Here is a 25,216-nt window from a genome sequence, read left to right as displayed (position 1 = left end):
GCGGCGTGGTGCGACGAGGCATGGGCGGGTAGACAGTTATGAAGCTCGAGGATGAACGGGGGGCGGGGAGCATCAGGAACCCTGGTAGCATCACGGCGGCCAGCACTGCTGCTCGCTGCGGCTGTCGAGAAAGCCGGGTCTGACTGGATCCGGCGGCAATACGAGGGGCGGCACGGGTGATCATAGGTTACACATGCACAAAAGCAGGCGCACTGATAACCAGTCAGCGCTCTCGACACACAGAGCCAAGGCTGACCTGGCGCCGCATGCACCGACCGTGTTAAACCGTCAGCAACCGGGAGCTGCCCCACACCGCACTGCCACTGACGCTCAAAGGTCCGCAGCCAGCACCTCAACTGATTTCGTGGGACGCCCCGCCGCCGCCAGTCACTCACAGAGCACGTTTATCTGGGTGGCGCCGCTGCCCGTGCCGGCGGCGTTGGTGACCTGACAGAGCACGGAGGCGTTGTCCAGGTGACGGCCGACGGCGCGCAGCGTCGTGGAGCTGTCGGTCTGGCCTGGCAGCGGCTCGCCGTTCACGAACCAGCGATACCGAACCTGTGACGTCAGCGGCCGGCGTCAGGGCGGCCTGCAGGCGACCTTAACCGCAGATCGGACGGCCCCATCGTCAATCGTCGCCATCTCGCCGCAGGTGGCCGGCGCGCGAGACTCGGCTCAGCTCGGGTCGGCCCGCCCGGCCGTGCCTCGCTCGGCGGAGACCGGGCCCCGACACGACACCGCGCGCCATTGTCCACAGTCGGGCCTCCGCCACTGACGAGCGCCGGCAGACCAGCACCGTTACCTCGGCCGTGCCGCAGGTAAGCGCCTGCACCGGCCGCGGCGACGGCGGCCCCACCGCGCCCACCGATTACCACATGGGCTGACCTTTCTACCTGCTGGTGGAAGCGGGCTCAAGGGCACCAGCACCACTCATCCGCTCACGGAGGGTGGTGGACATCACGTGACTCTAGGCTGGGTTCATTATCCCAAGGGGATGGATAGCACGCCGGACAGCTGCACCACGGCTCCAACACCGGAGCAGTGCGTACAGGCCGTCACATTCCCACAATGATTCGGACGGTCATATCATCAATCACAAGACAATGACCATAATCAAACAGAAATTCGACGTAAGTAAGAAGAGCCGTAAGCTGCCGCCTGATCACTCAGCATTAAGAGCTTTAGTGCTGAAAATGGCCGGCTTCAATCAGTCGGGACGAGTCTGTTGACAGCCGTCCTAAATGTCAACCACAAAGTCAAGAGCATTTTCCACGCCGGCGCCCGCCTCGCGCCCGCTCCTTCGCCAGCGCCTCACCTGGCCGGGGTTGGCCGTGGCGCGGCAGTGGAGGGTGACGTCATCAAACTCGGCGGCGCGCGCCCGGTCGGCGCTGACGCTGACCTCCGGCGGGAACGTGACCTGCAGCCGGACGGCGGCCGTCTGCGGCCGAGTGAGCGCCGCGTTGTGCGCCCGACAGGTGACGGTCGTGTCCTGGTGGGCCGGCGCCGCCGTCAGCACCAGGGTGGAGCGCACCACACTCCGCTTGCCGTCGGCCATCAGCGCCGACTCGGTGGAGGTGCCGTTCTCGAGGATCGCGCCGTCGCCGCGGTACCACTCGATCTGGGGAGAGGTGGGGGGGGGGGGGGGGGGGGGGTTACCACGTGGCCTGGGGGCGGGCTATTATGCAGCCTGGGCAGCCTTTGGAGGGGTGTGGTACCACTCAGTCTGGGGAGGGGGGGGGGGGGTTACCAACCTACTGGGGTCTGAGGGAACATACGACATGGGCAGGAAGCAGCATTTGATCTGGACACAGTTGGTTCACGTGATAACTGTCCGTGAATCATTTGCGAGTTACAAATGAACGATAATAACATGCTCTAAGCAAACGACAATTAGCTTAATATCCGTATAATCTCACACTTCACTAAATCGTGATAATTTCAACCATTTTTATTAGATTGGAAACCGAGGGGAGCAAAGGAAAACGTACGATCAAGTCCGACTCAGTTAACATTGCATATGCCGGCGAAAACTGTTGAGCGATAACATAAAACATCACTCTAGTCGCACGCAACCGCATCGATTTTCACCGTAGAATGTAAACATCTCTTCAACACCTCGAACTCAGCACGTGAAGGACGCCCTCCCACTCGCCCACCTGGGCTTGTGTGACGTCACTTCACGCGGCCAGTTCGGGCATCACCTTGGCTTTCACCTCGCGTGACCCGGCGAGTTATGTTCGCCAGTGCCGTGGAAGAGAATTGAAGCCGGTAAATGGTGTCCAGGTTATAGCCTATTCGCGTTCGGCGATGGAAACGCAGATGACCTTTGGCCGCGGTAATGACGGCTGACAGGATGCAGAGCCGCGAAACGTCGAGAAACTCGCAGGGTGGGGCCGGCAAACGCACCTTCAGAGTCGCGACCAATTGGCTCCGATTTTTACGCAGGCGTTTGGCCTGTCCATGAGTTCAACACCCCACGACCTTCCCTTCTCTTTCAGCGGCATGTCCGGGATACAGAGTCGCCGGGTGACGGGGGCGGGGCTGGGGGGGGGGGGGGGGGAGGGGGGCGACGGATGGCGGCTTTAGGTGCTGCTGATCGCTGTAAAGGCGATGGGTTTCTGTGGCGGCGCGGCGCAGTGGAGCCCGGAGCTTTCAGCTCGAATGGCTGAGTGGAGTAGAGGCGTTTTGATTCAGAGTCCAGGCATTCAGCAGACCATAATCCCGCTCTTCAAGTTTAGTGTTCAACAACAACGGCAGCGTTCCCAACTTGTATCGGCGCTGCGCCAGTTAACTCTGAAGGGTCCTCCACGCGCCATCGAGTCCACAACACCGCCCACTCGTGACCAAGAGTATTTCCCCGCACGTCAACTCGGCATACCACCACAGGGAGCCAACCTCGCGGCGCCTGCCACGTACCGGGCAGGTGCCAAAAACGTCTCGACATTCCGTGGGAGTGACGGTAACCTGAGCAGGTCGAGCGAGCGGTGCGGTACTGACCTCGGCCGGGGGACGGCCGCCGCGACTCTCGCACTGGAGCCGGACCTCCAGGCCGGCCGCGGTCGTCACCTGGTCCCCCTGGATCACCCGCGGCGGCTCCGGCGGCACCAGGATCGTCAGGCGCGCGTCACGGGACCTGCCGCAGGACCACGATCACGGCGTCACGGAACCTGCTGCCGCTGGCGGATCGTGATCGCACGTACGACAGGACACGAGGGGAGTCACGATTGTGATCATCACTGGACCTGCGGGACAGTGGTGACCTTTTGAGAACGGAAACCTGAAGTAAGGTTACGGTCACGAGCGCCACGAGAACCGTGGGAAAATTACTATTCGGCTCAAGGAGCATGATACAGGACCTGAGGAGCAGTGTGACGATGCGCAGAGATGGCAAGATCTTAAAAGTGCATGTCAAGACGGAATAACACGAGCTTGGACATCACGGTTTTGAAAAAGACCACAGCCTTAGGCGCAACAAGTTTTGTAGGCAAACTACGCTCGTATGTTGAGCACCAAGGAATCGGATTAATAATCCTCGCCTTCAGCATCGCTAGACCTGGGTTAGCACCAGCCTTAGGCACAACGGACTCCGGGGAATTCACGATTTCCAATTCCGGCGGCGAACGGTGAGATAACGATTTTATCGTATTTAAATGGCCTTTCGATAATCATAATCGATAATCACTAGCATATTACATAGGGACGGACAGAAAGGCGAAATGACGCCACTCAGACCGCAACGTCGAAGGAAACCGTGCAGAATGGCAGTACCTTATGCGAAGGCGCAGCGCCGCACAGACACGATAGTGGATGTCTTCCATTAAGGTGAACAATGATGCGCAGTTACCGAACGACCGGGGCGGAGAATTAAATCAGCTGGCAGAAGATTGCCAAAAGGGGCATGTTCTCGGTACATCACATCGATGGCCCAGTCGACTGGCCAACGAAAACATCAGATTCAGAACTGGATTTCACCACATTTAATGTGGTTCATACACGCGTTTAGAAGAGCTGGCCTTTAGGTTGGGGGAACTAGGCTGAGTTGAGAGATATCCACACCCAAATGGTGAGAAAACTGTACCCCCGTCTACCAACGTTGAGGAAACGAATAATTGCAACAAACCCTTGCGTGTATCCCTCATTCAAGACATTCATCACAGACTATGTTTTAACCTGGCCAATGTTCAGTGCCCGTCCGACGAACGGCTACAACTAAAGACACGACAAAAGGAACAAATCCTTGCTTACATCGCTCCTTCAAGCTATTACGAAAATGACCAGCCTTAGCACCACCAATATTAAGTGATACGATTAAGCGTATAACTGAGGCTCATGTTCAACAAACCGGGAGAAAAAAAAACGTGAGAAACGTGCCGTGTAATAACCGCAAACGTGAGTGCGTGATTATCACAAAGCAGTTCAAAAAAATAATCGAACAGAGCGGACATCATGAAAAAATGCACTGAAAAGAACTGAGTGCTTATTTTAGGCCCCTGCTTGAAAAGTTCTACAAAATTTCCGTTTTTTGTTTGGTCAACTATACTCACACCAATCACAAACACGACACGGAAGGCAGCAAATATCTTATCGGACCTCAAAAATAACCTGCACCCACCCTCACAGTACGGACACAATTCGCCACGCGATGCAGTTAATACCTAAATTACGGTCATTCAACCATCCACGCTCTGCACGTAAAATCGTAACTACAGACAAGCGATAATTCCGGTCGCATGGCAAAGCCCGGCCCTCAGTCTGTGCTGGCCGACGGGGCCTTCTCACCTGATGCCCTGCTGGCCGACCGGCCTCGGGTCTGTTGCTGGCCGGCGGGGCCTTCCAACCTGATGCCCTGCTGGCCGACGGGCCTCTGAGTCTGTGCTGGCCGGCTGGGCCATCTCACCTGATGCCCTGCTGGCCGACCGGCTCGGGTCTGTGCTGGCCGGCGGGCCTTCCAACCTGATGCCCTGCTGCCGACGGGCCTCGAGTCTGTGCTGGCCGGCGGGACCATCTCACCTGATACCCTGCTGGCCGACGGGCCTCGGGTCTGTGCTGGCGGCTGGGGCTCCCTTACCTGATGCCCTGCTGGCCGGCGGGCCTTGGATCTGTGCTGGTCAGCCGGGGCTCCCTCACCTGATGCCCTGCTGACCGGCGGCCGAGCCGACCTGACACTGGAACACGGCGTCGTCCTCCAGCGTGGCGCGCTGCACCTCCAGCGAGTAGATGCCCTCGTGGTCATCGCCGATCATCTGGTAGCGCGGGTAGCTGGGTAGGTCGCGTATGACGCCCAGGCCGAACTCGTCGCGGGTCCACTGTACCTGGCCGACTGGCTCCGACACCTGGAGAGGGGAAAAGGGGAATAAGGCGAAGGGCAGCGGGACTGAGGCGGCTCTTCGTGTCGGCTCCGGACCGGCCCCGGCAGGGGAGCACCGGGAGCGCCTCTGGGAGGTGACGTTGGCGACAACGCAGTCCACGGGAAGAGGGATCTTCACAGGCATGTCACGAACATGCCACTATGCCAAGGGAGCCTTACTGTACACCGACTGTCGGGAATACCCATGCACCCGCAAGCGCATGGGAGATCAAGCAAAATATGCAGCGCGCACACGCCGGACCTTGGGAAGCACGAAGCAACTTTCCACTCGGGGGGGGGGGGGGGCGAGCCCAGATTCAAATTCGGAATGCGAAATAGTTTAGCAATCGCGTGTCACTGCCGCCTCCTGCTTCCTGATGGCCAAGCAACGAAAGGAATATGTGTGGCGCGGCTGGAAAAGGATGAATGATTCCTGTTGAAAACCAAAATGCTTACAAACGAGTAAAGATATTCTTGAGACGACGCTGTTGGGACTGCACTTAAAGTGCTAGCAACTTTAATACGGTCGACTGCAATCGCCATGGTCCGTTCGGAAACTTTAAGCAGTGGCGTTACGTGGCGTCACACAAATGTGACAAACACTGTGTGGCAGCTGAGTGGCACCGTGCAGCAAGGGTCATGAACTTCGGAATCATTTCCATCGCGACGATCGTTCGTAGATAACCGTAAAATCAAGGTACGTTTTGTCCACAGATCCCTGGAAAAGGATCTTCTTTCGCAGAACACTAAATAAAAACGGTGGGAAACCTTCCCACGGCCGCCGCTGTCCGCATAGTACGCCGCATAGTACATGAACGACCTTGTCAAGCCAACGATGTGGGATAGCTCCGTGGGCTGCAGCGTTAGCGCCAGGCGAGATGCACGTGTTGCAAGTTGGCTCCACCACGCCGTCAGCATACAGGCCGGCAGGTCTCATGTTAAGCACCACATATTCTGGGAAACGTCCACTGTTTGCATGGTGTGACTTACGGCGTGTAAAATGGCATGAATTATGGGGATGCCCGCCCTACGCATTCCACTCAAAACACAGCAAATGCATTAGTGTCGTAACCAAACTTAAAATTTATGCGGGCTTGAGTGGCTCAATTACTGCCCATCAAACCCATACAAACGAGCGCACCGCAGTTCAGGCTGGAAATCTGCCCTGTGGTCATGTCGACCGGCCTGGTGCCATGACCAAGCCGAGCCCCCACGTCCCTTCCCTCTGCGCACGCAACGCAACCAATTACGACGCCATTACTATTCCACACACACATAAGCCTCACGTACTCGGACTGGCAAATTTGGTAACATTAACGCTATTATGCAGAAGATTGCAGTCTCCAGGGCTTCAGGATGATGGACCGCTAGTTGACGCGTTTACGCCAGTGACGTTACCGCGCAAGCTGGGACGACCACCGACCTGGCAGGCTACCCCGGGCGATGAGGAACACAAGGCCAGAGGGGGAGCGCGCGGCACGGCACAAAGACCGGCTGGTGTGAACGGATCTGATGACGTCAGCACGTCAGTCAAGAGTCTCTCCCTATCGGATCATCTGATCTGGTGGAGAGTTGTCGTCGGAAGTGGGGTCATTCCTTGGCAGTACGAGGAACTCCCACCTCACCTTACAGTATCGTTTAGATTGGATCTGTATAACCAGTATTGAGCCTGTGGGATTTGTGCCTCTCAACGCATGGCAAGCTTAACGGAATTCTCAAGCTTCGTAGGGCTATAACGCGGCAGTAGTACAAAGATGCTGATGCAACTTGTGTAGACCTTATATTTTTCAAGGGCCGGCCGTAAATGACACATTGGCAGATAACTGGTAATATTAAATGACGAAGAATGCTGCATTCTTTAATACGGATTTATACGTGACTTTTATTGTTCATTTGTCCCCGTGCTTTTTGTCGTTTAAATTATGCGAAAGAACTATTACCAGCTTTCTCACAGTCATGAAGCATAGCATACAATTGACCGGTAGTTCAGATTTACCACCAGCCAAGAGATATATATCTACAATAAAAACCTCGTAAAAGTTCCTTAAAGTACGATCGCTCAACCCACGGAAAAATGACATCTGCGTGTAAATGTCTTAAAACCTCCCGCCTCTCGTTTTGTTGCCTGCGCGGGGCCTGTCACAGAATATGTCGCCTACCACCCTAAGTGTTGGCAGCTTCGTCCAGGCCGGGTAGCCTCCACAGCGCTGGTCCGTCAGCTGTTTACCCGGGAATGTTTGGCCATATCTGGCTCGGCCATGCCATAGAGCAGAAAGACCCGCAGCACTGACATGACACTGGAGCACCAGCGACCTCTTTCTCTAGACAGGTGATAACGGTGTGGAACACAACACCCACTGATACATGCGCACCAACCATCGGTAAAAATGCAGAGGGGCACTTCTGAGCACCACTAGCAGAAGGGCACCTCTGATTAAGCGGTGGCGATGTGGAGCACCACCGGTGGCGGTGTGGAGCACCGCCGGTGGCCGACACTAACCTGGCACGGGAGCACCACCGTCTGGCCCTCCCTGACGTACTGGTCGGAGGGCTCGCGCACAAACGACTGTAGCGCGTCGCTGAAGTCGTGCAGCAGGCACAGGTGCACCAGCACAGTGCACCACCGCCACATCTGCCGAGCACACCAAAGGTCAGCACAGGGTCACACCGCGTCGTAGTGTGCCGCCGCCACATCTGCAGAACACCCAACGGGTCCGCACAGAAAATTGTTCATGCTTTTGGATGTCACCGTAGGTGACATCCAAAAGTAGGTGAGTAAAGAGCACAGTAGGGGAGTAAAGAGCACCGTCACTGTTTCAGGGGAACGTGCCAAATTCACCAAGGAATACCACCGTCGATCCGGAGCACGTATCATGTCAGTGCACAGCACCACAGACCGACGAAGGGCACCATTGGTGTGGCTGAATAACATAGCTCATGACAATGCCTTGCACCAAAGATTATCACCTGGAACCCACGCCACATTCGCACAAAACACTGCCTCAGCTCGGAGCACCAGTTAGCGCCGAACACCAGCGCCTCACCTCCAGAAACCAGCGATGGTCGCCAAAGCACCATGGTCAAACGCACGGAACGCACCACCATACAGGAGGCCCCGGATGTGAGGAGGGGACGGGAGGGGATGAGGCTGCAACAACAGTGTGTTGTAGCTGCTGGGGAAAGAGGAGGAGAGAGGGGGGAGGGGGTACAAGTGCGCTTAGTACCAGCCAACGACCTACAACGTACGGTCAATTTCCAGGCCCGTGGCATGTGATGAGAACATGCCTGACATAGCTGCTCGGATCAAACATCCGGGTCACGCGCTCCCAGCTCGGCACAAAACACTCGCAGTGTGCCATAAATCAGCAGAAGGGAAGGGAACAGAGGGAAGACGGCTGGGCGGTGAGAGCCGCTGCGTACTTAACGCGAGCAGAGAGCTGCTTACGAACGCACTGCTAAATGCTAATGCAGGCACATTTCCCGAGCAAGAAACGTCGTGAGCGCGGGCTTCGCAAGTCCCCACGGAATTTACTGCTCGTATGTGATCGGTGGGGCTCAAACACAGCTGGTAACCTGTTGACAGAAGATAACGGACAGACAAGGTCGCAGCCGTAGGAAGCTGTCATTCAGACGCAATGCCTCTCATTTTAATGATGCCTGTGCATAAACAGCAGCGGGTTGTTTGCCTCGCCAGATACGGCTGCCGCCGGCTCTCAGATAAATCGTTCTGATTTGTCGCTGCGATAAGATCGTTCAGCCGACAGGACTCGCCGCCTGAAGCCGTCCGCTCGAGGACGTCAACAACGATCATTGCTCGCGGCACAAAACCGAGAATCCGCTACAACGGCCCCGGTGACGATCTCGGCTCCGATGCGAAGATGACGTTACTTATACAAGTCTAAGACACGCATTCACCTGAAGATCCGTTCCGGAGGCTGCTGGGGTAACGTGCCAAAATGACCCAGACAAACCTGCGTTTTGGTGCGCCATATTATTGTTTCACTTAATGTCACATCCAGCAGTCCAATGCTGTCTGGGAAACATCCGGAACTTATTACAATAATACGGATTCTCATCACCAGGTGACATTAGTTGCGAACAGTACCGCATCGTCTAAAACGGAACAAATACTGCGCAATCAAATTAATTGCTTTCGCAACCTATATAGACATTAAACGTCACATTACCTCGTATCACCAATTACGAAGACAACGGTGTGGGAAACTGCAAAACTACCGTCTCATATGCCATTTGTGAGCGATTGCCATCGATTTCTGCAGCTTTTTCGTCTCCGATTGCCTGCTTCATTGTCAAGCCGCAACGTTTGAGATATGTCGCGAGCATGTCAACAAACTCCAAAGCTCAACTAAAACTAGCCCGAAGTGCCTGATTAACAAGCATCGCCAATCAATGCAACCGGCATACGAGTCTCCCAAGATTGGAGCGCTTGCATCGAGAAGGTTCTTATTGGCCGTGCACTCTCCGATTGACACAGGTCTGTTGATTCTTGGAGGTCGACGGCCGGGTCTCCATTGTTCGGTGGCCGAGACTCTTGCATCGAGGAGGCCCTCAACTGCTCCAACAGACCATTACAGGAGATCGACCGGTCCCGGGCAGCCCGCCCTGTCTAATGAACTGAACAGCGTACGTAATATCGGGACAACTGGAATGCCTCTCCCCCGGCATGCCACCCAATCATCCGCCAAGGTCCCCTTCATGCGACTGAGCGGAGATCTCCACGGCGCGTGCTCATCAGCGGGCCGATGTGCCAATTTGCAGTGAAGCCGCAGCTGCCTCTTTTTAGCGCGTCCCGAGCGCAATTAGTAGCTCAACAGTTACAAGGGTAAGCTGCATTAGTGTCTGCCCCACGTACTGGCCTTGTCGTGTACCGGCCTTCATCCTGAACACACGGCCAGCACTCATCCCGAACATCCCCATCGGCCTTCATCCCGAGCAAACTGCTAACCCCCACCTCACGCACCAGATCTGGAGGTCAACATGCCCCACAAGACGTTGCTCGTTCTCTCGACCCCTGCCACGCAGTACCAAATCCAGCAGACGTCACAAACGGAAAGACAATTACCCCAGCACATTCTACACGGTTAGAGACCCCCGCTTCCAGTACGCCCCAGGGAAAGTCAACCTCGCCAGCCCGTCCCAGGCAAGCCAGTCCGCTGAACAAAGCATCCCCTCCCCTCCCTCGCCCCCACACAACCCGGAGAAGCTGATGGTGGCGCGTGTGATTAGATGCAATTAGACGAGCCAATGGCCGGACAAAAACAGACCGCCGGGGCGCGGGCCGACCGGCCGGCCGGCAGGGTGAGAGACGGCCGGCCACCCAGCCGAGCCTCGCCTGGACTGCAGGCAACCCGGCCGAGGTCCGCCTGGACTCCTGCCGTCCACCCAGCCGAGCGTCGCCTGCGCTGCAGGCCACCCAGCCGAGGTCCGTCTGGACTCCCGTTGGCCACCTAGCCGAGATCTGTCTGGGCTCCTGTTGGCCACCTAGCCGAGATCTGTCTGGACTCCTGTTGACCACCTAGCCGAGATCTGTCTGGACTCCCGTTGGCCACCTAGCCGAGATCTGTCTGGATTCCTGTTGGCTACCTAGCAGAGATCTGTCTGGACTTCTGTTGGCCACCTAGCCGAGATCTGTCTGAACTCGTGTTGGCCACCTAGCCGAGGTTCGTCCGGACGCGTGCCGGACTCCCAGCCGACACTAGTACACACACACCGCACACACCGCACACAAGTTTTGTATTTTTAGGTGGTTGCATACAAATCCCGTAACACTAATTCACAAGTGAGCCGCACCAGCTTTGCATAGGTCCGCGTATTTATTGCACCAATAGTTGCAAGTTCGGCATCATTTCAACGTTTCGCAAAACACTGTATGCGAACTTAGCTATGCTATTTCGTTGGGCAGCGACAGGGAAAGATTGCAGTGTACGATGGTCTCCGTCAAAATACAAATGCTCGTCGAAAGTGACGAAGAAATTGCAGCAACTCCTTCGTGTAGTAGTAGTGCACTTATCCAATTTGGTTTCACTTTCTTCAACAACTTGACGAGAAGTGACGTCGGGGCATCTCCAGAGCAAGCATTGTGTGTGGACACAGCACACACGGCCATGACCAGCAATTAACCTAATGGGCGGACGCAATCAGCATGGGCAGTTTGCGAATTGATCGTCCACGCCACTTCGTCCCGGCGCCGCCGCCGGCCGGCGGGTCTCTTCGCCTCGCTCCTCTGACCCTCCGCGGCGCGGCGGCCGGCAGACGCTACCTATCAGCCGGGCCCCGGGAGCGGTGCGCCGACTGCCGGCGCCGTCGCACCGTTACACGGCAGTCGGCGGCGGCGAATAAACAGGCCGAGCAGCGGTTAATGACGAGGCGGAGCTATCGCTGGCGTATCGCGCCGCCGCCGCGCCGGCCCGGCCATTTGTTAATTATCCGACGGATAGGTGGACGTGGCCGGGCGGGCTGGGCCAGGCCGCGGCGGCGCCGCCTGAGCCAGGCCGCGACGGCGCCGGCCCGCCCGGTGAGGCGTGTGAGGCTGCTGGGGCGGTGGCGGGGCGCGCCGACGGGAGCCCGGGGGAGCGGAGCCCGGGGACGGGAGCCCGAAGTGGAGGCAGGGCGTGACCCAGGTCGTGTCGTTCTGACTACATAGACGGGAGCCCTGGGGACGTGTGAGACATGGTCCAGAGTGTACCGCTCTGAAATCTAAGACAGGGACACTACAAGCAGAAGGGTGGCGCGCAACGGCCTTCAGCACAAGCCGTCAAACTCCCTAGCGAACAATCGACACGACCCGCCAGACAATGGAAAAATCACTTATTAATACGATGGTGTGATGACAAGTCTGTCGTCACAGAACTACACACATAACAGCTGTTGGGACACAAACTGACACAGCTGATAGACGTGATAAGGCATCAAGGTGCAGTTCGTTTCGCCAGAAGTGTCTGCGGAGACCAGGGGCTGTAACTTCAGCTCCTTTCTTTATTGCAAAAGTGATCTTTATCGTGCTACATTGCTTTCCTGGCGCTGCGCTTCATTGCAGCTCGATGCATTTTCGTGAAAGTAGTCAGGCACAAATGGGAAGTCATATATAAACGGTCAATGGAGAACGTTAGAGGAAGTACAAGTGTCAAAATGTTCTCAATTCTACGCCGACAGCGGGTAATGATAGGGCAGTGGTTTGTGTGCAGTTTGTACTGACGCATACGATAAAAGTAAAGAATGTAGTCCTTGTCTCACGAACTAATCTACGGCAGCTTGCTTATCAAGGAAGAGTTCGGCAGTGTAGTGTTGTACTGGCCAAAGGTGTGCAATCAATGAGACTTATTTCATGCTTCTTAAAAAGCCAACACTCCAAGCAATTAACCCATATTGAATTGCTTTGAGGGGTAGCGCAAATAAAGTGTGCATTTTGGAAGGACAAAACATCGCTCCCAGACAAAGTACAAGACGGGCATGCAACCATGCTTATCGATGAACGCCGTGACCTGTCACTATTTACTGACGAGCCATTGGAGGTCGTTTTTGTTTATCAACACCTGCTGGCATCCGGCTGCAGCCATCTTTCTGCATTTATTACACCGGCTGCTACGCTGAGCCTCCTGATAAGAAAATCCAATTAATTATGGTAAGGAAAAGTTTTGTTCTCGAGTATCGCATTGCGCGACATCCCCGTCTTATGACAAGCCAGGGATGTGGCACATCGTGCATCAACATCGGCCTTCTTTATTCGGCGGCAGAGAAACAGAGTCAGAGTCTGTGTCTGTCCACTGTGGATGAGTAACGGAAGCATCGCGCTGCTAAGTTTCGACGACACAGCAGCTCAGAATGGCGTCCCAAACATCAAAATCATGCTGAAATAGTAATCTACTCCCATCTGGCCCTGCTGTCATAATGCGACATGGAACAGAGCAGATGCGCTGGTGTCGGCCTCGATTCAGGCTAGCCGAGTTCAAATATGGCAGGGTGAGTAAAAGCTTCAGCCTTCTGTTTTCGTGCCGGATCTAGTGCACGAGTCGTCGGCACCCCATTTAAAATACAGAAAACTGTCAAAATCGGACATCGCGGGATCAGTCCACCCATTGTTTTCCAGAATGCTTACAAGTACACGACGCCCATCACCGTCCTATCGCCGGTGAAAAATGGCGACTGACCCAGCCTTCCTTGTCACACAACCACCAGCCGAAGTCGGCGCCACTCCCGTCGCCCCCAGCACGCTGCTCCGCGGCCACCGTCGGGCCCTCCTCCGCCGAATCTCGTGATTAAGGGCTGGCACGACCTCCATCTTGATAGGCCAGGTCGAGCACCCGGCCACTTGTTACCGGGCTTTGTGAGCCCGTGTGGTCGCGTCCAGCCCGGCCGTATCACCAGATCGGTGCAGCGGGCAGCGGAGGACGCCGGCGCGCCGACGACGCCTCTGCGGACGGCGCGACAGCTGGTCTGCGGCCGCTCCGGCCAGGGGTGCAGGGGAGAGGTCGTGATCGCTCAGGGTGACGTCACCATGGGAAAGCAGGCTCGTTTGCAGGCGACACGGATGCTCGCCCAAGGGAGGCGTACAGAGTCTGTTGCACACGGGGAAGCCTCACTTCAGGGCGGTACAGCGGCCAGGCACGACACGATGTCGCAGGGTGTCAGTCTGGCAGGGAGGTCATGGGTTCGATCCTCACTTGGGGCGTCCTTACGCATTTCTGGGGAGATGCGGCTTCTCAGCGGCGTGGCAGAAGCTTCAAGGGGAAGCCGTGACTCCAACGTCTCAAAATGAAATGGACAACCACCTCAGACACGGCCGACCACGCAATAGATTCGATCAACGCAACCGCAAACTTGGTGGCGCACAGCACTCACAATGCCGTGGCACTGCCCGAGGCGCGGCACCCGCGTCATACACGAGGTCATGTCATCCGATCGAGGTCAGGGCGCCCGATGGCGGCGCCCGCGCCGGTCACCGATCCCAGCGGCGTGTTTCTGCCCACTTGGAGCGACCATGCTATCCAATCAGCGGTCGAAATCCGGCGCGGAATCCCCCGGCCTCGGCGGCCGATGCGGCCATGCAATCGCTTCGGAGCATCGTCAACGCGAGGTACAAGGCGTCCTCTCGGAGGCCCTCGTGTGCCGCCGCGGTGACCGGCGGGGCCACTGCAGGTCAATTAGTGGTGGGGAAGGTAAATAAAAGGGATCGGATGGACGCTGATGACACCCAGATAAGTCACGACCCGGTCATTAAGGTGGCATGTTCTCCCGGAAGGCACGCAGATGAGTTCTCTTATCGCGTTGGTGGGGAAAGTTCGGGGGGTAGCGATGGCGTGAGGTTGGTATTCGGAGATCAAACGTGAGGATCTGTTAGCGTCGAGATGTATGAACATTGATTGTTTCGTACGCGTATTTTTGGGCGTTGCACCAAAACAACAGACGTTTTACGTATGCATTCCTACTCCTCAACTGGACCATCACGGAACAGCACGCAAAACATGTAAATTAGACTTAATAAGATCTGTAATGATGATCAGATATAGAGAGCGCAGCATACGTAGCCTTTATTTGCCTACCGTTCGGCTATCACGGACATCACAGAACAAAAAGTGGTCGTCCTGCATATGATGACAGGGTGTTATGACAAGGGATTTGACATCCGTGAGGGCAGTGACATTAACACGGTTCAGCTGTTAGAACACGGCACGATTCTCAACGAAGTCACCTATATTAACGACAGCTCACTGCAAAACGTTGTGAGCCTGCCATCTTGTATTCGGTCGGGGTGATGTTCCTCGTATCGCGCAGAGTAGCGACTGGCGGCGGGTCACCGGTTCACTGAGGGCTGGTCCACCAGCAGCGACTGGCGGCGGGTCACCGGTTCAGTGAGGGCTGGTCCACCAACAGCGACTGGCGGAGGGTCACCGGTTCACTGACGGCTGGTCCACCAGCAGCGACTGGCGGCGGGTCACCGGTTCACTGAGGGCTGGTCCACCAAACCCCCCCCCTCCCCCTCCAAAAAAATATGACTGCGTTTCTGAAAACTGTGGGGTTAGTGTGCATGTCAGGCTAAATATATGGCAACTAATAGCGTCTCAAGGAATTCTCAAACTCGTTAGTGATGAAAGAAAATGATAAGTTCTGATAATCTAATGATCGATCAACAAAAACAGAAGACGCTTCGTTGGTGATCAAGAACCCGTCGCTGCCGTACATACTCTTCATTAAACAACCTGTCACCTCACAGAGGCCGCTGAGTGCAAAAAAAAACGTGTTCGCAAACTCCGTCGTGTTGTGTGTGTGCTGTTGTGTTGTGGGGTATTAGTGAGTGTTGCTTCAGCAGCGACAAGCACCCCGCAGCCCACTTGCAGTTGCCAAACAGCTCACAGCGGTCCGAAACTAGTCCATCAGCGGGGGGAGCAGAGGGAGGGCGGAGAGAACGCTGCTCATTGGACCAGTGCTTGCGACAACAGCGATAGCAAACCGCTGCCGACTCCAAGATTCCAGGGTGGGGTCTTCGGAATCCGGTCTCACAAGGCCGGTCTCCAGGGCCAAGTCCTACGACTGCAGCCTAAACAATCCAGTCGCGGGGGCCCAGTATTCATGACCCTGGTCCACAGAGGTTGACCTCCAATATCTGGTCTCTGGTCTCTGGTCTCCGGTCTCCTGTGTGCGGTGTGCGGCGTGCGGTGTGTGCCGTGTGCCGTGTGCCGTGTGCTGTGCGCCGTGTGCCGCATGCCGTGTGCCGTGCGCCGTGTGCCGTGCGCCGTGCGCCGTGCGCCGTGCGCCGTGCGCCGTGCGCCGTGCGCCGTACGCCGTGTGCCGTGCGCCGCGCGCCGTGCGGTACGCGGTGCGCGTTATGCGACCTGCAGTGCCCAAAATCCAGTTCCCGAAGTCAACCTCGGGGGGGGGGGGGGAGCGTCAACGTAGCTTCCTCGCGTAGCCCAGGTCGCGGCGACAGCCAGCGGTCCAATGGGCCACGAGTAGCTTGAGCTTTAAGCCATGACGTGTCACTTAGCTGTTTTGCTTCAGGCCGCCAAAGGAACGGGCAGCACGGCATTTGTGATAAAATTTGGTCGTTTGGTGATCACGTATGATATTTCATACTAAATGTGCGGAGGTCATGTGCCGAAAATATGTGTCATTTTATCTCAGTACACATAAAAACTGACGGTTCTCTGCAGAGGGCATTGCATACATAAATCAGGCGTTGAAGCCATTACAGGTGATGTTTATACCATGCTAACATTGCAGCTGGCTTATAATCAGCTGGCGGTTAAGCCGTGATTTGATTCCTCCAATCTGTCGATCGGTTGTATGTTTAAAACAGGCCGCTACTTTTCGTTTCAATCAGCCAATATTCTCGTAACAAGTCGGACAAGGAAGACACAAGTAGTTTTCCGACGATAAATGTCACTCCTTATCGAGCCGCTGTAAAAGATCACGTCCTAGCTGTACGCACGATAAAGACGCCAGTATGAAGTTATCCAGCTGCTGAATGAAGGAGTCATTTGGTGCATTCCAGCCAGGCCATCATGTCCAAGCGCCTTGGCAATACGTAATTACACATTTCCTGTCATTGAAAGCGAGAACGCACTACATGCATGATTAAAGGCCACCAGCTGCAGTCTAGCACTCATACATCCACGTTAAACTGACAGTTATATCGTGGTTCTGGCAAATGAGTGTGACCAGGGATAACCGTCCAGTAGTGGGCGTTTAGACCACGCCACCTCCTGTAGCTGGGGTGACGTCACACAGAGTGGTGACGTCTACACCCTCGTACTGCCGCGGCACGATCACGTTGAACCCTCTGAGCAAGAAGCAGACGTTTGACGAAGGATTGAGACGAGGCGTGAGTTCCACGGGGGAAATAATTGCTCGAACAATCCCCTCGTCTGATGTGTTCGTATTTACACGTTTCGGTCAGCTGCTTCTCCGGCCGTCGCCAGGTGTTATGGAGTTCTTGGTGTCAATTTTTCAGCTACGTTCACCCCACAAACCGAATTCTTTCCTTAATATGTCTGTGATTTGGACGTGGGATGTCCGACTACGAGTCTAGTGTCCTACCAACTGAGCTAACCAGGAAGGACATGGCAGAAAGCCAAACATCATCCAGCCCGTCTAAGGACTCCAAAACACCAGACGATCGCCGGAGGGTAGTTATCTGGCCGAAACGTTGCGTCCCTGAACAAAAAAGGAGTAAACTCTCAAAAGCGCCGACCGTGATCTAGCTGCAAACTTTTGACACACAGATTGGCACGTATTTACTCTCTTCATTCGCAACCAGCGGCCATTCATAAATGTGTATTTTATGGCACACTATTTTATCGTATCGTCTCTTATGGTAACGCAATCAATATATCATACTTTATGGTATCATGTTTTATAGTCTGGTTCGTAATATCGTATTTCATAGCATGTTTTGTAGCATCGTCTTTTACACCATCTTTTGTAATGTGTCGTAGCGAATGAGTGATGTAATGAGCCGAAACCAACGAACATTGCAACGATCCAAAGACCTGAAAAGCCACCTCGCGGATGACTTTCGATCGAACAAATACAAACACATATTCGCGCACAAATTCACAACTAATTCCATCTGCTGTGGAGACATCGCAAAGTCGTATCATGCCACATCTATATGCACTGGGCGTATCCGCAACACTTTTTCCAACGCATATGGTGTTTGGCGAGTTGTTCACATCGTTTGAAAGATACGCTGGCCAAAACACGGCGGGTGGTGGGCGGAACGACACATTCCAAATGCCGCAGTCTTTGTCATCTAACCATGCATGCCTTACTGGTCCCGTAATGAGACCACCCATACGCCCTCCTGCGCAACGGTTCTCATCCCCGCCAGATCATTTGGCCATTGGATCAATCGGGGGCGGACGTGCACGGACCCAACCACACCCCAAACTTCGGAGCTTTGCTGTCCATTGGGCGATCTTCTCCCTTAACTTCGATGCTTTGCTGTTCACTGGACGATCTTCTCCTCAAACTTCGGAGCCCTGCTGTCCATTGGGCGATCTTCTGGTCTGCGGTTATGCGCCGGCGACATCGTACAATACATTTTCGTCCATTGTCGAGGACCGGTAGGATGTGACGACCGATCTTCTAGCGATGTCGGGCCAGGTGCCCATGAGGTCAGTCAAGCCACTCTGGTTTCGGTGCCAGTTACAAGAGCTCAAGCCGTTAAAAGGCCACAAAATGAACCATTAAGATCTGGAGGCCGAGGGGGTTGGGATCGGTGAAGCATGGCGTCGGTGGTTCGGGACAGGCAGAGCCCAACTAAAAACTCTAATCTGGTGTCAGCTATCAGTGAAACTCACCCACCGACACTCAACTCCAGTGAACGCGATCAGTGAAAACCAATCAAATACCGTCTTCTGCGGTGCACGGTGCCAGTAAAATTCAGGGACTGACGCTGCTCTGCTAAGGTGTGGGGTATCAGTAAAGCCCAACGGCCGGCCCTCTACTCCGCGGTAGGGTGTTAACTACGACCCAACGACCTCCTCTCGACTCCCGTGCCTGCCCACCAGTAAAACCCAGCGACCCGCCCTTACCCCGGTGTATGGTACGGTGGAACTCAACTGCCACCCCCTGCACCGGGGTACGGTACGGACCGCTGGGGTCTGATGATCAACCCTCTGGCCCGGGGCGGCGGTGCGGCGGGGTCCGGAGGCGCGGACCGAGCGTCAGGACCGCGGTCCGCGCGGCCTCGGCGGCCCGCTGGGTTCCCGGGACCGCCCACCGCTCTCGGTAAACACAGGCGCAGGTATAATGCGTCCGCCAGTCGGCCGCTTCCAGCAGCCGAATGAATTATTCAGCCGCTCAACAGGGCCGCGGGCACCGTGATTTAATGCCGCGCCGGCGGCGCTGGCTGCGCGGCCGACTGCCACCGGTGTGTCGCATTAATTTGTCATAGGCGCGCAGATTATTGGAAGTTGGCGCGACCGACGCGACCGACCGCGTTCGCGCGTCGGCGCCGTCGATCTGCGGCCGCCGCGCCGTCGCGCCGACGAGAGGGGTGTGGGGTGGGCAGCGGCGGACGACAGCGGCGCGAGATATTCACATGGGGAGGGAGACCTGGGGGGGGGGGGGGGGGGAGAGGCTGACGGCGCTCCGCCGGGCGGTTTGCGGGTGTCTGATGTGGAAATATGAGCCCTGGCACGACGCAGCCATGTGAACGGTTTCCAATCAAATCGAAGCTCGGCGAGATTTATAACTTGGTAATGACGTGACGGCTAATAACTGACGAGATTGGGTTGATAATTATGGCTTATGACCCTGCCATCATTAAGAAGATTGCACCATGGCAGCAAGAGCACGGGTACCTGAAATGCGACGGGTCCTATTTGTTTATTGAAACTAGCCAAAAACGTATGATATGCCCAGGTACGGCTAAACCCCGGTTATCTTTGATCACGGCTCAGATGTGCAGTACAGTCGGCCTTGATACTCCTATTTTACATTCGCATAGATATGAGGTAAAAGACATTCAATGCGATAAACGTGATACGCCTTAGTGTTGCAATGCCTAAAACTGAAAGCGGCAAAAGAATGGATTGCATTGTAAAAGGAGTTGTACGGATTTAGCGGGATTCATAGCCAGGTTGAATAGGATACATAGTTGCTACAGTAAGGACGGCAATTAAGCAAAAAAAAAACTGGGCAAAACAGTCAAACCAGTCCTCCGGTATATTCTTTTGGAATGGACGTCAATAGAGCTTCCTTCCCCCAAAACGGTGTTGAATCCCTACTCAGCCCATCATATGTAAGGTATACTACTACCTCCCGGCCCAACGAAAGGTACCAAATGCTTTACGAACACATGCCGCAACTTTCCACCTAACTAACCCAGTGACGAGTATTCGGCAGGAATAATCCTCACACGACACTCAACAGGGTATTGTTCAGTCTGATTGTCACATGTAATTATTGAGCTCGAGATGGTGAGATAAAAGACATTTAAATACAATAGACACACAGAAAAAAGACATTCAAACAGCAGCGATTCTAGGAGATTGCGCATCACGCTCAAGAAGTTCCGGACAGAAATAAGGCATGTCTCTCACGAGCATGGTACGCAGGGAACTCCAAATGAATGTCATCAGGCGGCATTGTTACGAGTGAGGCCGCAGGCCCCACGTGTCTTAACGCCAACCGGAAAACTTCAGCTCCAGCGGCCCGGCCCGGCCCGGCCCGGCCCGGCCCGGCCTGGCCCGGACAGGCCAGGCCCGGCCCGGACCGGCTCGACGCATACCGGCTTGTCGCGCCTGCGACTGGTTTGCAAATTTGCAGTTGTAAAAATGTTGTTATTCTCAATAAACAATGTAGTGATGTCCAGACATTTGCATGCAAGTTGTTGGGTCAAACTACATTTGCATGAAGTTCCGCCATGTTGTCATCATTTCACCTCTCCACACCACTGGCAAGAGCAAACGCAAAGTTCTCAAACTGCAAAAAGTGAGAGCGCATGTTGGGACCGCGTTCGGATCTCACGTCTCACCACACGCTGCAGCGATGTGAGTCCAACGCATTCTGACGGCAGGAGAAGTGCACGATCGCATCGGCAAGTCTGGGTCGATGTGTGCAAACTGGCAAGTGCGACCACACGCATAGTACGGGTCCCGCCCTTTCCTACCCTTTCAGCAACTCATGTCAGGCCTCATCAACTGGATCAGGCGAACACGCGGAACCAGCTGCGCGGTGCGGCAGGTGTACGTCTAGAAGTCAGCAAGTGATGTTTCAGCAATGTCCGAACGGTGGACGTGTCAGCAGTAAACCGGAGGGCGACCAATCAAACCACGCGCTAAGAAAACCACCCCGAAAACAAGGTGATGAGGCCTATAACGAAAGACCGTGAAAGCCAAGCAGGTATGCGCCCTGTTCACTGTGACCATTTCGTGCCAAGCATATTTTCATTATTCGCAGCACTTCGGTCACGATTGCTAAAACGCGGCTCACTGCAACAGTATCGACTCAGCTTACAATTGTCAAGTCTCCCCAGGCCTGAAGTCAGTTAATATTCGAATAATATTATTTTGAAATGTCAGCGAGGTTTCACATCTCTACACTTTTGCCTGCTTAGCACATGAAAAATAAAGGGGGATATTTCAGCGTATTAATGGGCTCATTCGTGAGGGTTCCTAAAGTCACCCGTCTTTGTTCACTTACGTTTTGGCATTATCTGTGAGCTCAGCGGTGATAACACAAGTCTGTCGTGACCCCACTCGTCACACACCGTGAGAGACGTGTTACCGCTAGACAGCAAACAAATCAGGTACGCCACTGCAGCTCACTCCGAGAAGACGCCAGGCGTCTTCTCGGAGTGAGCTGCTCGGAGTGAAGAGCAGGCCCTGCTCTTCACGATCGACGGTGCTACTTCCGTTATATGGTATTAAAGTGACTGAGTGAAACTCGCTTGTCTTATTTATGACGCATACATTTGATCTACGGTTACGTCGACAATAATTATATGGCCTTTCACTGAACCATCAGGACCCTCGAAAACGATATAAACAGCTGGGGTCGGTTCCAGCCGACTGGCTGAGATTTCGACAAGTTTATGACAGTGCCATGACTCCGCGACGCATTAGCTAGCTGTTGCATGCGTTCGTCGAGTAGAGACAAGAAATCGGAACTTCAATTTCTAATGTCCTTTCCGTACCATCCTCAAGTATTCCATGCCTGTAGCTGGCCGAAAACAGTTGTCCATTCGCCACCACTTCAAATAATTTGACAAATTGCATGGACGCCTCCGGTTTGTTGAACAGTTCAACGCATTCGTGTTCCACTGGAACCTTCCACTCTGGTTACAGCAATGGCAGCTTTCAAGCCAATGAGCAGCATTATGCAATCAACTTGGGATGTAAGCTGCGAGAACGTTGTTTTGAAGCGCGCAACTAATACACTTGACACCATACGAGGAAAGCTTCCATCGTGCTGAGTAACTCCCTGAGATTACTGCAAAGAATGAAAACAGCAACAGGCTATCTCTGAAATACGCAAGGGGCTTGGGATGGATTGGTAAAAAGCTGTCCATCACCATAAGTTAACTACCCAAAACATCCATCTTTTGCACCACGACTAAGGCTTAATGTTGGAAGTGGTAGCCCGAAATCACCTCAGACCGTTGTGCATCAAACACCGCGTGGATATTCACCGCGAAGGCTGGGCTCCCGAGTCTTGAGCGCCCCGCCTTCAAAACACGGCGGCGGCATTCCGGACAGGCTCGTCTGGCGGCGTCCCGCGCCGCAGCCACCTCCACCTCCAGCGCCGGAGCCACCTCCACGCGCTGCGCCAAGTCGTGCCCGGGACGCGATTGAGCGCAAAGTGAAACAGACGACGGCGCGCGTGAGGGCGGAGCCTGTCTCGCGCCTGCTGCCCTCGGTGGCTGACGCGTGAGGTTTATGATCTCATCCGAACATTAGGGATCGGAGAACAATGTGTTTGGATTCCGAGACCGTAAAAGACAGGTAACCCCAATAAAACCTGTGACCATATATGGGCTCGGTCGCTTTTTCAGTCTCAGAGTGCTGTCCGTTTGTCGGTAAATCTGACGCGGCGTGGGAACGAAAAATGACGCGGCGACCGAACGTGCGCGTGCCTTCCCCGAGCCCCTCGAGGGCTTTCGGTCACGCCGGGGTTATGGGAGAGTGATGACCCCGACTAGGGGAGTGATTGCAGCCCACTGAGGGATTTTCACAGAGCTCACGCGCACACAGCATGTCAGCGGAATGCAGGGGCGGGTAAATGCCGGCTGTCACAGGCAGCCATCAGGCGTCATCTACGCTAAGCCGGTGTGGAGCAATGTTATGGGCCCGGTAACCAACGGAGTTCACTATGCAACAAGGAATGGAGAAGCATGGCTTTACAGGACCTACATGCAGTTTTACGAGTCACTGATAGTGTCCGGTGGTGAACAGCACAGCTGGGTATTACTCGAATTCGGACAATTGAAGCGCCTCACTCATTGTGCGTGCTCCAGAAGCGTCTTTCATGTTGCATTGCCATTCACCTAACAGCGAAAAACGTCCGAAAAGTCAACAGTACACACGCAAAGCACGACCGGACGTAATCGCCATTTCGGCTCCCGGACTGCATCTGAGTGCAAACCAGCGCGCATTATAAGGCATGAAACGAAACACCCGAGTGCATCCAGCTCACTACGTGCGTTATTTCAGTGAGCATTCCCGCCATCTTACAGGAGAAATCGGCTTAGGTTTAAGATTACGGATACGCGGAAACGGTAATTGCATTATCACCTCAAGTGTACTTCGAAGCGACTTAAACGCCCACTTGCCTCATATGCTCCATAACAAGTCATTAACATTGTCCGCGCCTGGCAATCCACCAGCACTGGGAATCATCACATCTGAACGAAATGCATGCATCCTTTTGCAGCATTCCAGTTTGGTAGCAAGCTAATGCCGCTGCACAAACTTTTGATAAGTTAAATAACCAGCTAGTGAAATAGCCAGCGGGAATTGTAATCGCCACTGATGTTATCGCAGTGCCACGGACAACGAATGAGAGAGAGGCACGCAGACCGTACGGGATAGGCAGAGATTAATTAAACACCGACCCAGCACTGCCCCACAGACCGCCAAGGCACCGAGTTCCAAACCACGCCGATGCAATTTTAGCCGTAAGGACGGTGTGAGAAGATATCACGGTTACCCAAAGTCTATCGTTCAGCACGCGCAAGACAGCACCCCGGGGTGACTCACCGTTCCGTGTGGTGACACACGAGATGAGATGCCGGTGTTGGCGCGCTCTGAAGAAGCTCGCTCCACGCAGCCGCGAGCTCACGGACCCGCGTGGGCCTTTCGTGTTCTCCGCACCACAGCTGTACAGACTGCAGGCCCTCAGCAACGACACCACCTGTCTGGCGCCACGGGCTCGCGCCCCGTCCCCGCCGCTCGTCTTCCAACTGCGCGCTCGTGCTCTCGCGCAACACCGGCGCACCACCTCCTGCGCGTGCAATCAACGGGAGCCGCAGTTTGTCTCCTCACGCCGCCGTCCGTGCTAGCTCGCGGGACGCTCACCGGCGGCTCGCCACTCAGCAGCAGAGCACACCGTTCCCACCAGCGCACCGTGCTCCACACTCGGACAGCTCGCGCGCGCCTCCCGCCTCCTCCGGACGCCCGGCCGGCACTGCGGCGCCGCGGACTGGGCTGGTCCGCGGGGTTCGCCGCCGGCCGGGCCGACTGCTACCGGCCGGCGCGCGGCGGCCGGCCACGGCAGAGGAGGAGAGAGGGGAAGCTGGGCCGGCGGCTGGGAGGCTGCAGGGGCAGAGACCATGCGGTCTGAGACGACGGCTGGGACGGAGCGCAGACATGAGTCAGACAGGACACAGGCAGGCACAAATCAGACACAGGTATAGCAGGCCGACAGGGGCAGAGGGCAGACGCAAGGCCCGGCAAACGGTGCGGGTGGACGCAGAAGCCAGTCACGAAGCGGACAGACGGCAGCGTGAAAACGAGAACTGTTGGCTGCCAAAGGAGACGGCGTGAACAGCGGCAGGTTGCAGCCACAACTCGAACGGATTATGGGAGAGTAGGGCAAGCACATAACTGACTGAAAAGGGCGATATCCGTTAGCGCTCTCTGTGGACAGGCTGGCCAGGGCTTACCGTCAACATGTCAGCCGCTGGGGCAAAGGGCGGTCTCCTGGCGGGTTGGTCGTTCGCAAATCTGACGGCGCGGTGGCCAGCCGAACGGCAATGATAAATGAAGGTCGGTTCGGTCTCCAGGCCCAACGACTGTGATCATTAGGACTGCTGGGTAGAGATCTGCCCGGGGGTTGAGAGTTCCAGCTGGGCCTCGAACTCCGGAGCTGCTGGCTAGTCTTGTCTGCCGAGGGTCAGAGATGAAC

General features: G+C 55.3%; 1 protein-coding gene across 1 annotated transcript; it reads right to left on the bottom strand.

Moving 5' to 3' along the window:
- Window positions 1-387: 387 nt before the first annotated feature.
- On the bottom strand, window positions 388-24,481 carry LOC119094329 (irregular chiasm C-roughest protein). Its single transcript, XM_037217395.1, has 6 exons — window positions 24,070-24,481; window positions 7,848-7,979; window positions 5,128-5,333; window positions 2,998-3,133; window positions 1,430-1,618; window positions 388-558 (listed from the first exon to the last, which is right to left on the bottom strand). Exons 2-6 carry the CDS (start codon window positions 7,977-7,979, stop codon window positions 388-390), a joined length of 834 nt encoding a protein of 277 aa, XP_037073290.1. The 5' UTR covers window positions 24,070-24,481.
- Between the last annotated feature and the right edge of the window lie 735 nt (window positions 24,482-25,216).

Source organism: Pollicipes pollicipes, unplaced genomic scaffold (assembly GCF_011947565.3).
Source record: "Pollicipes pollicipes isolate AB1234 unplaced genomic scaffold, Ppol_2.1 Scaffold_4002;HRSCAF=4701_pilon_pilon_pilon, whole genome shotgun sequence".
NCBI lineage: Eukaryota > Metazoa > Arthropoda > Thecostraca > Pollicipedomorpha > Pollicipedidae > Pollicipes > Pollicipes pollicipes.
This window is presented reverse-complemented; position numbering and strand designations above follow the sequence as displayed.

Coding starts and splice junctions, on each gene's coding strand:
- LOC119094329 (XM_037217395.1), bottom strand. CDS start 7,979: ATGTGGCGGTGGTGCACTGTGCTGGTGCACCTGTGCCTGCTGCACGAC. Junction 5,334..7,847: donor CGGTGGTGCTCCCGTGCCAG/GTTAGTGTCGGC, acceptor TCCCCTCTCCAG/GTGTCGGAGCCAGTCGGCCA. Junction 3,134..5,127: donor GCCGGTCAGCAGGGCATCAG/GTGAGGGAGCCC, acceptor GTCCTGCGGCAG/GTCCCGTGACGCGCGCCTGA.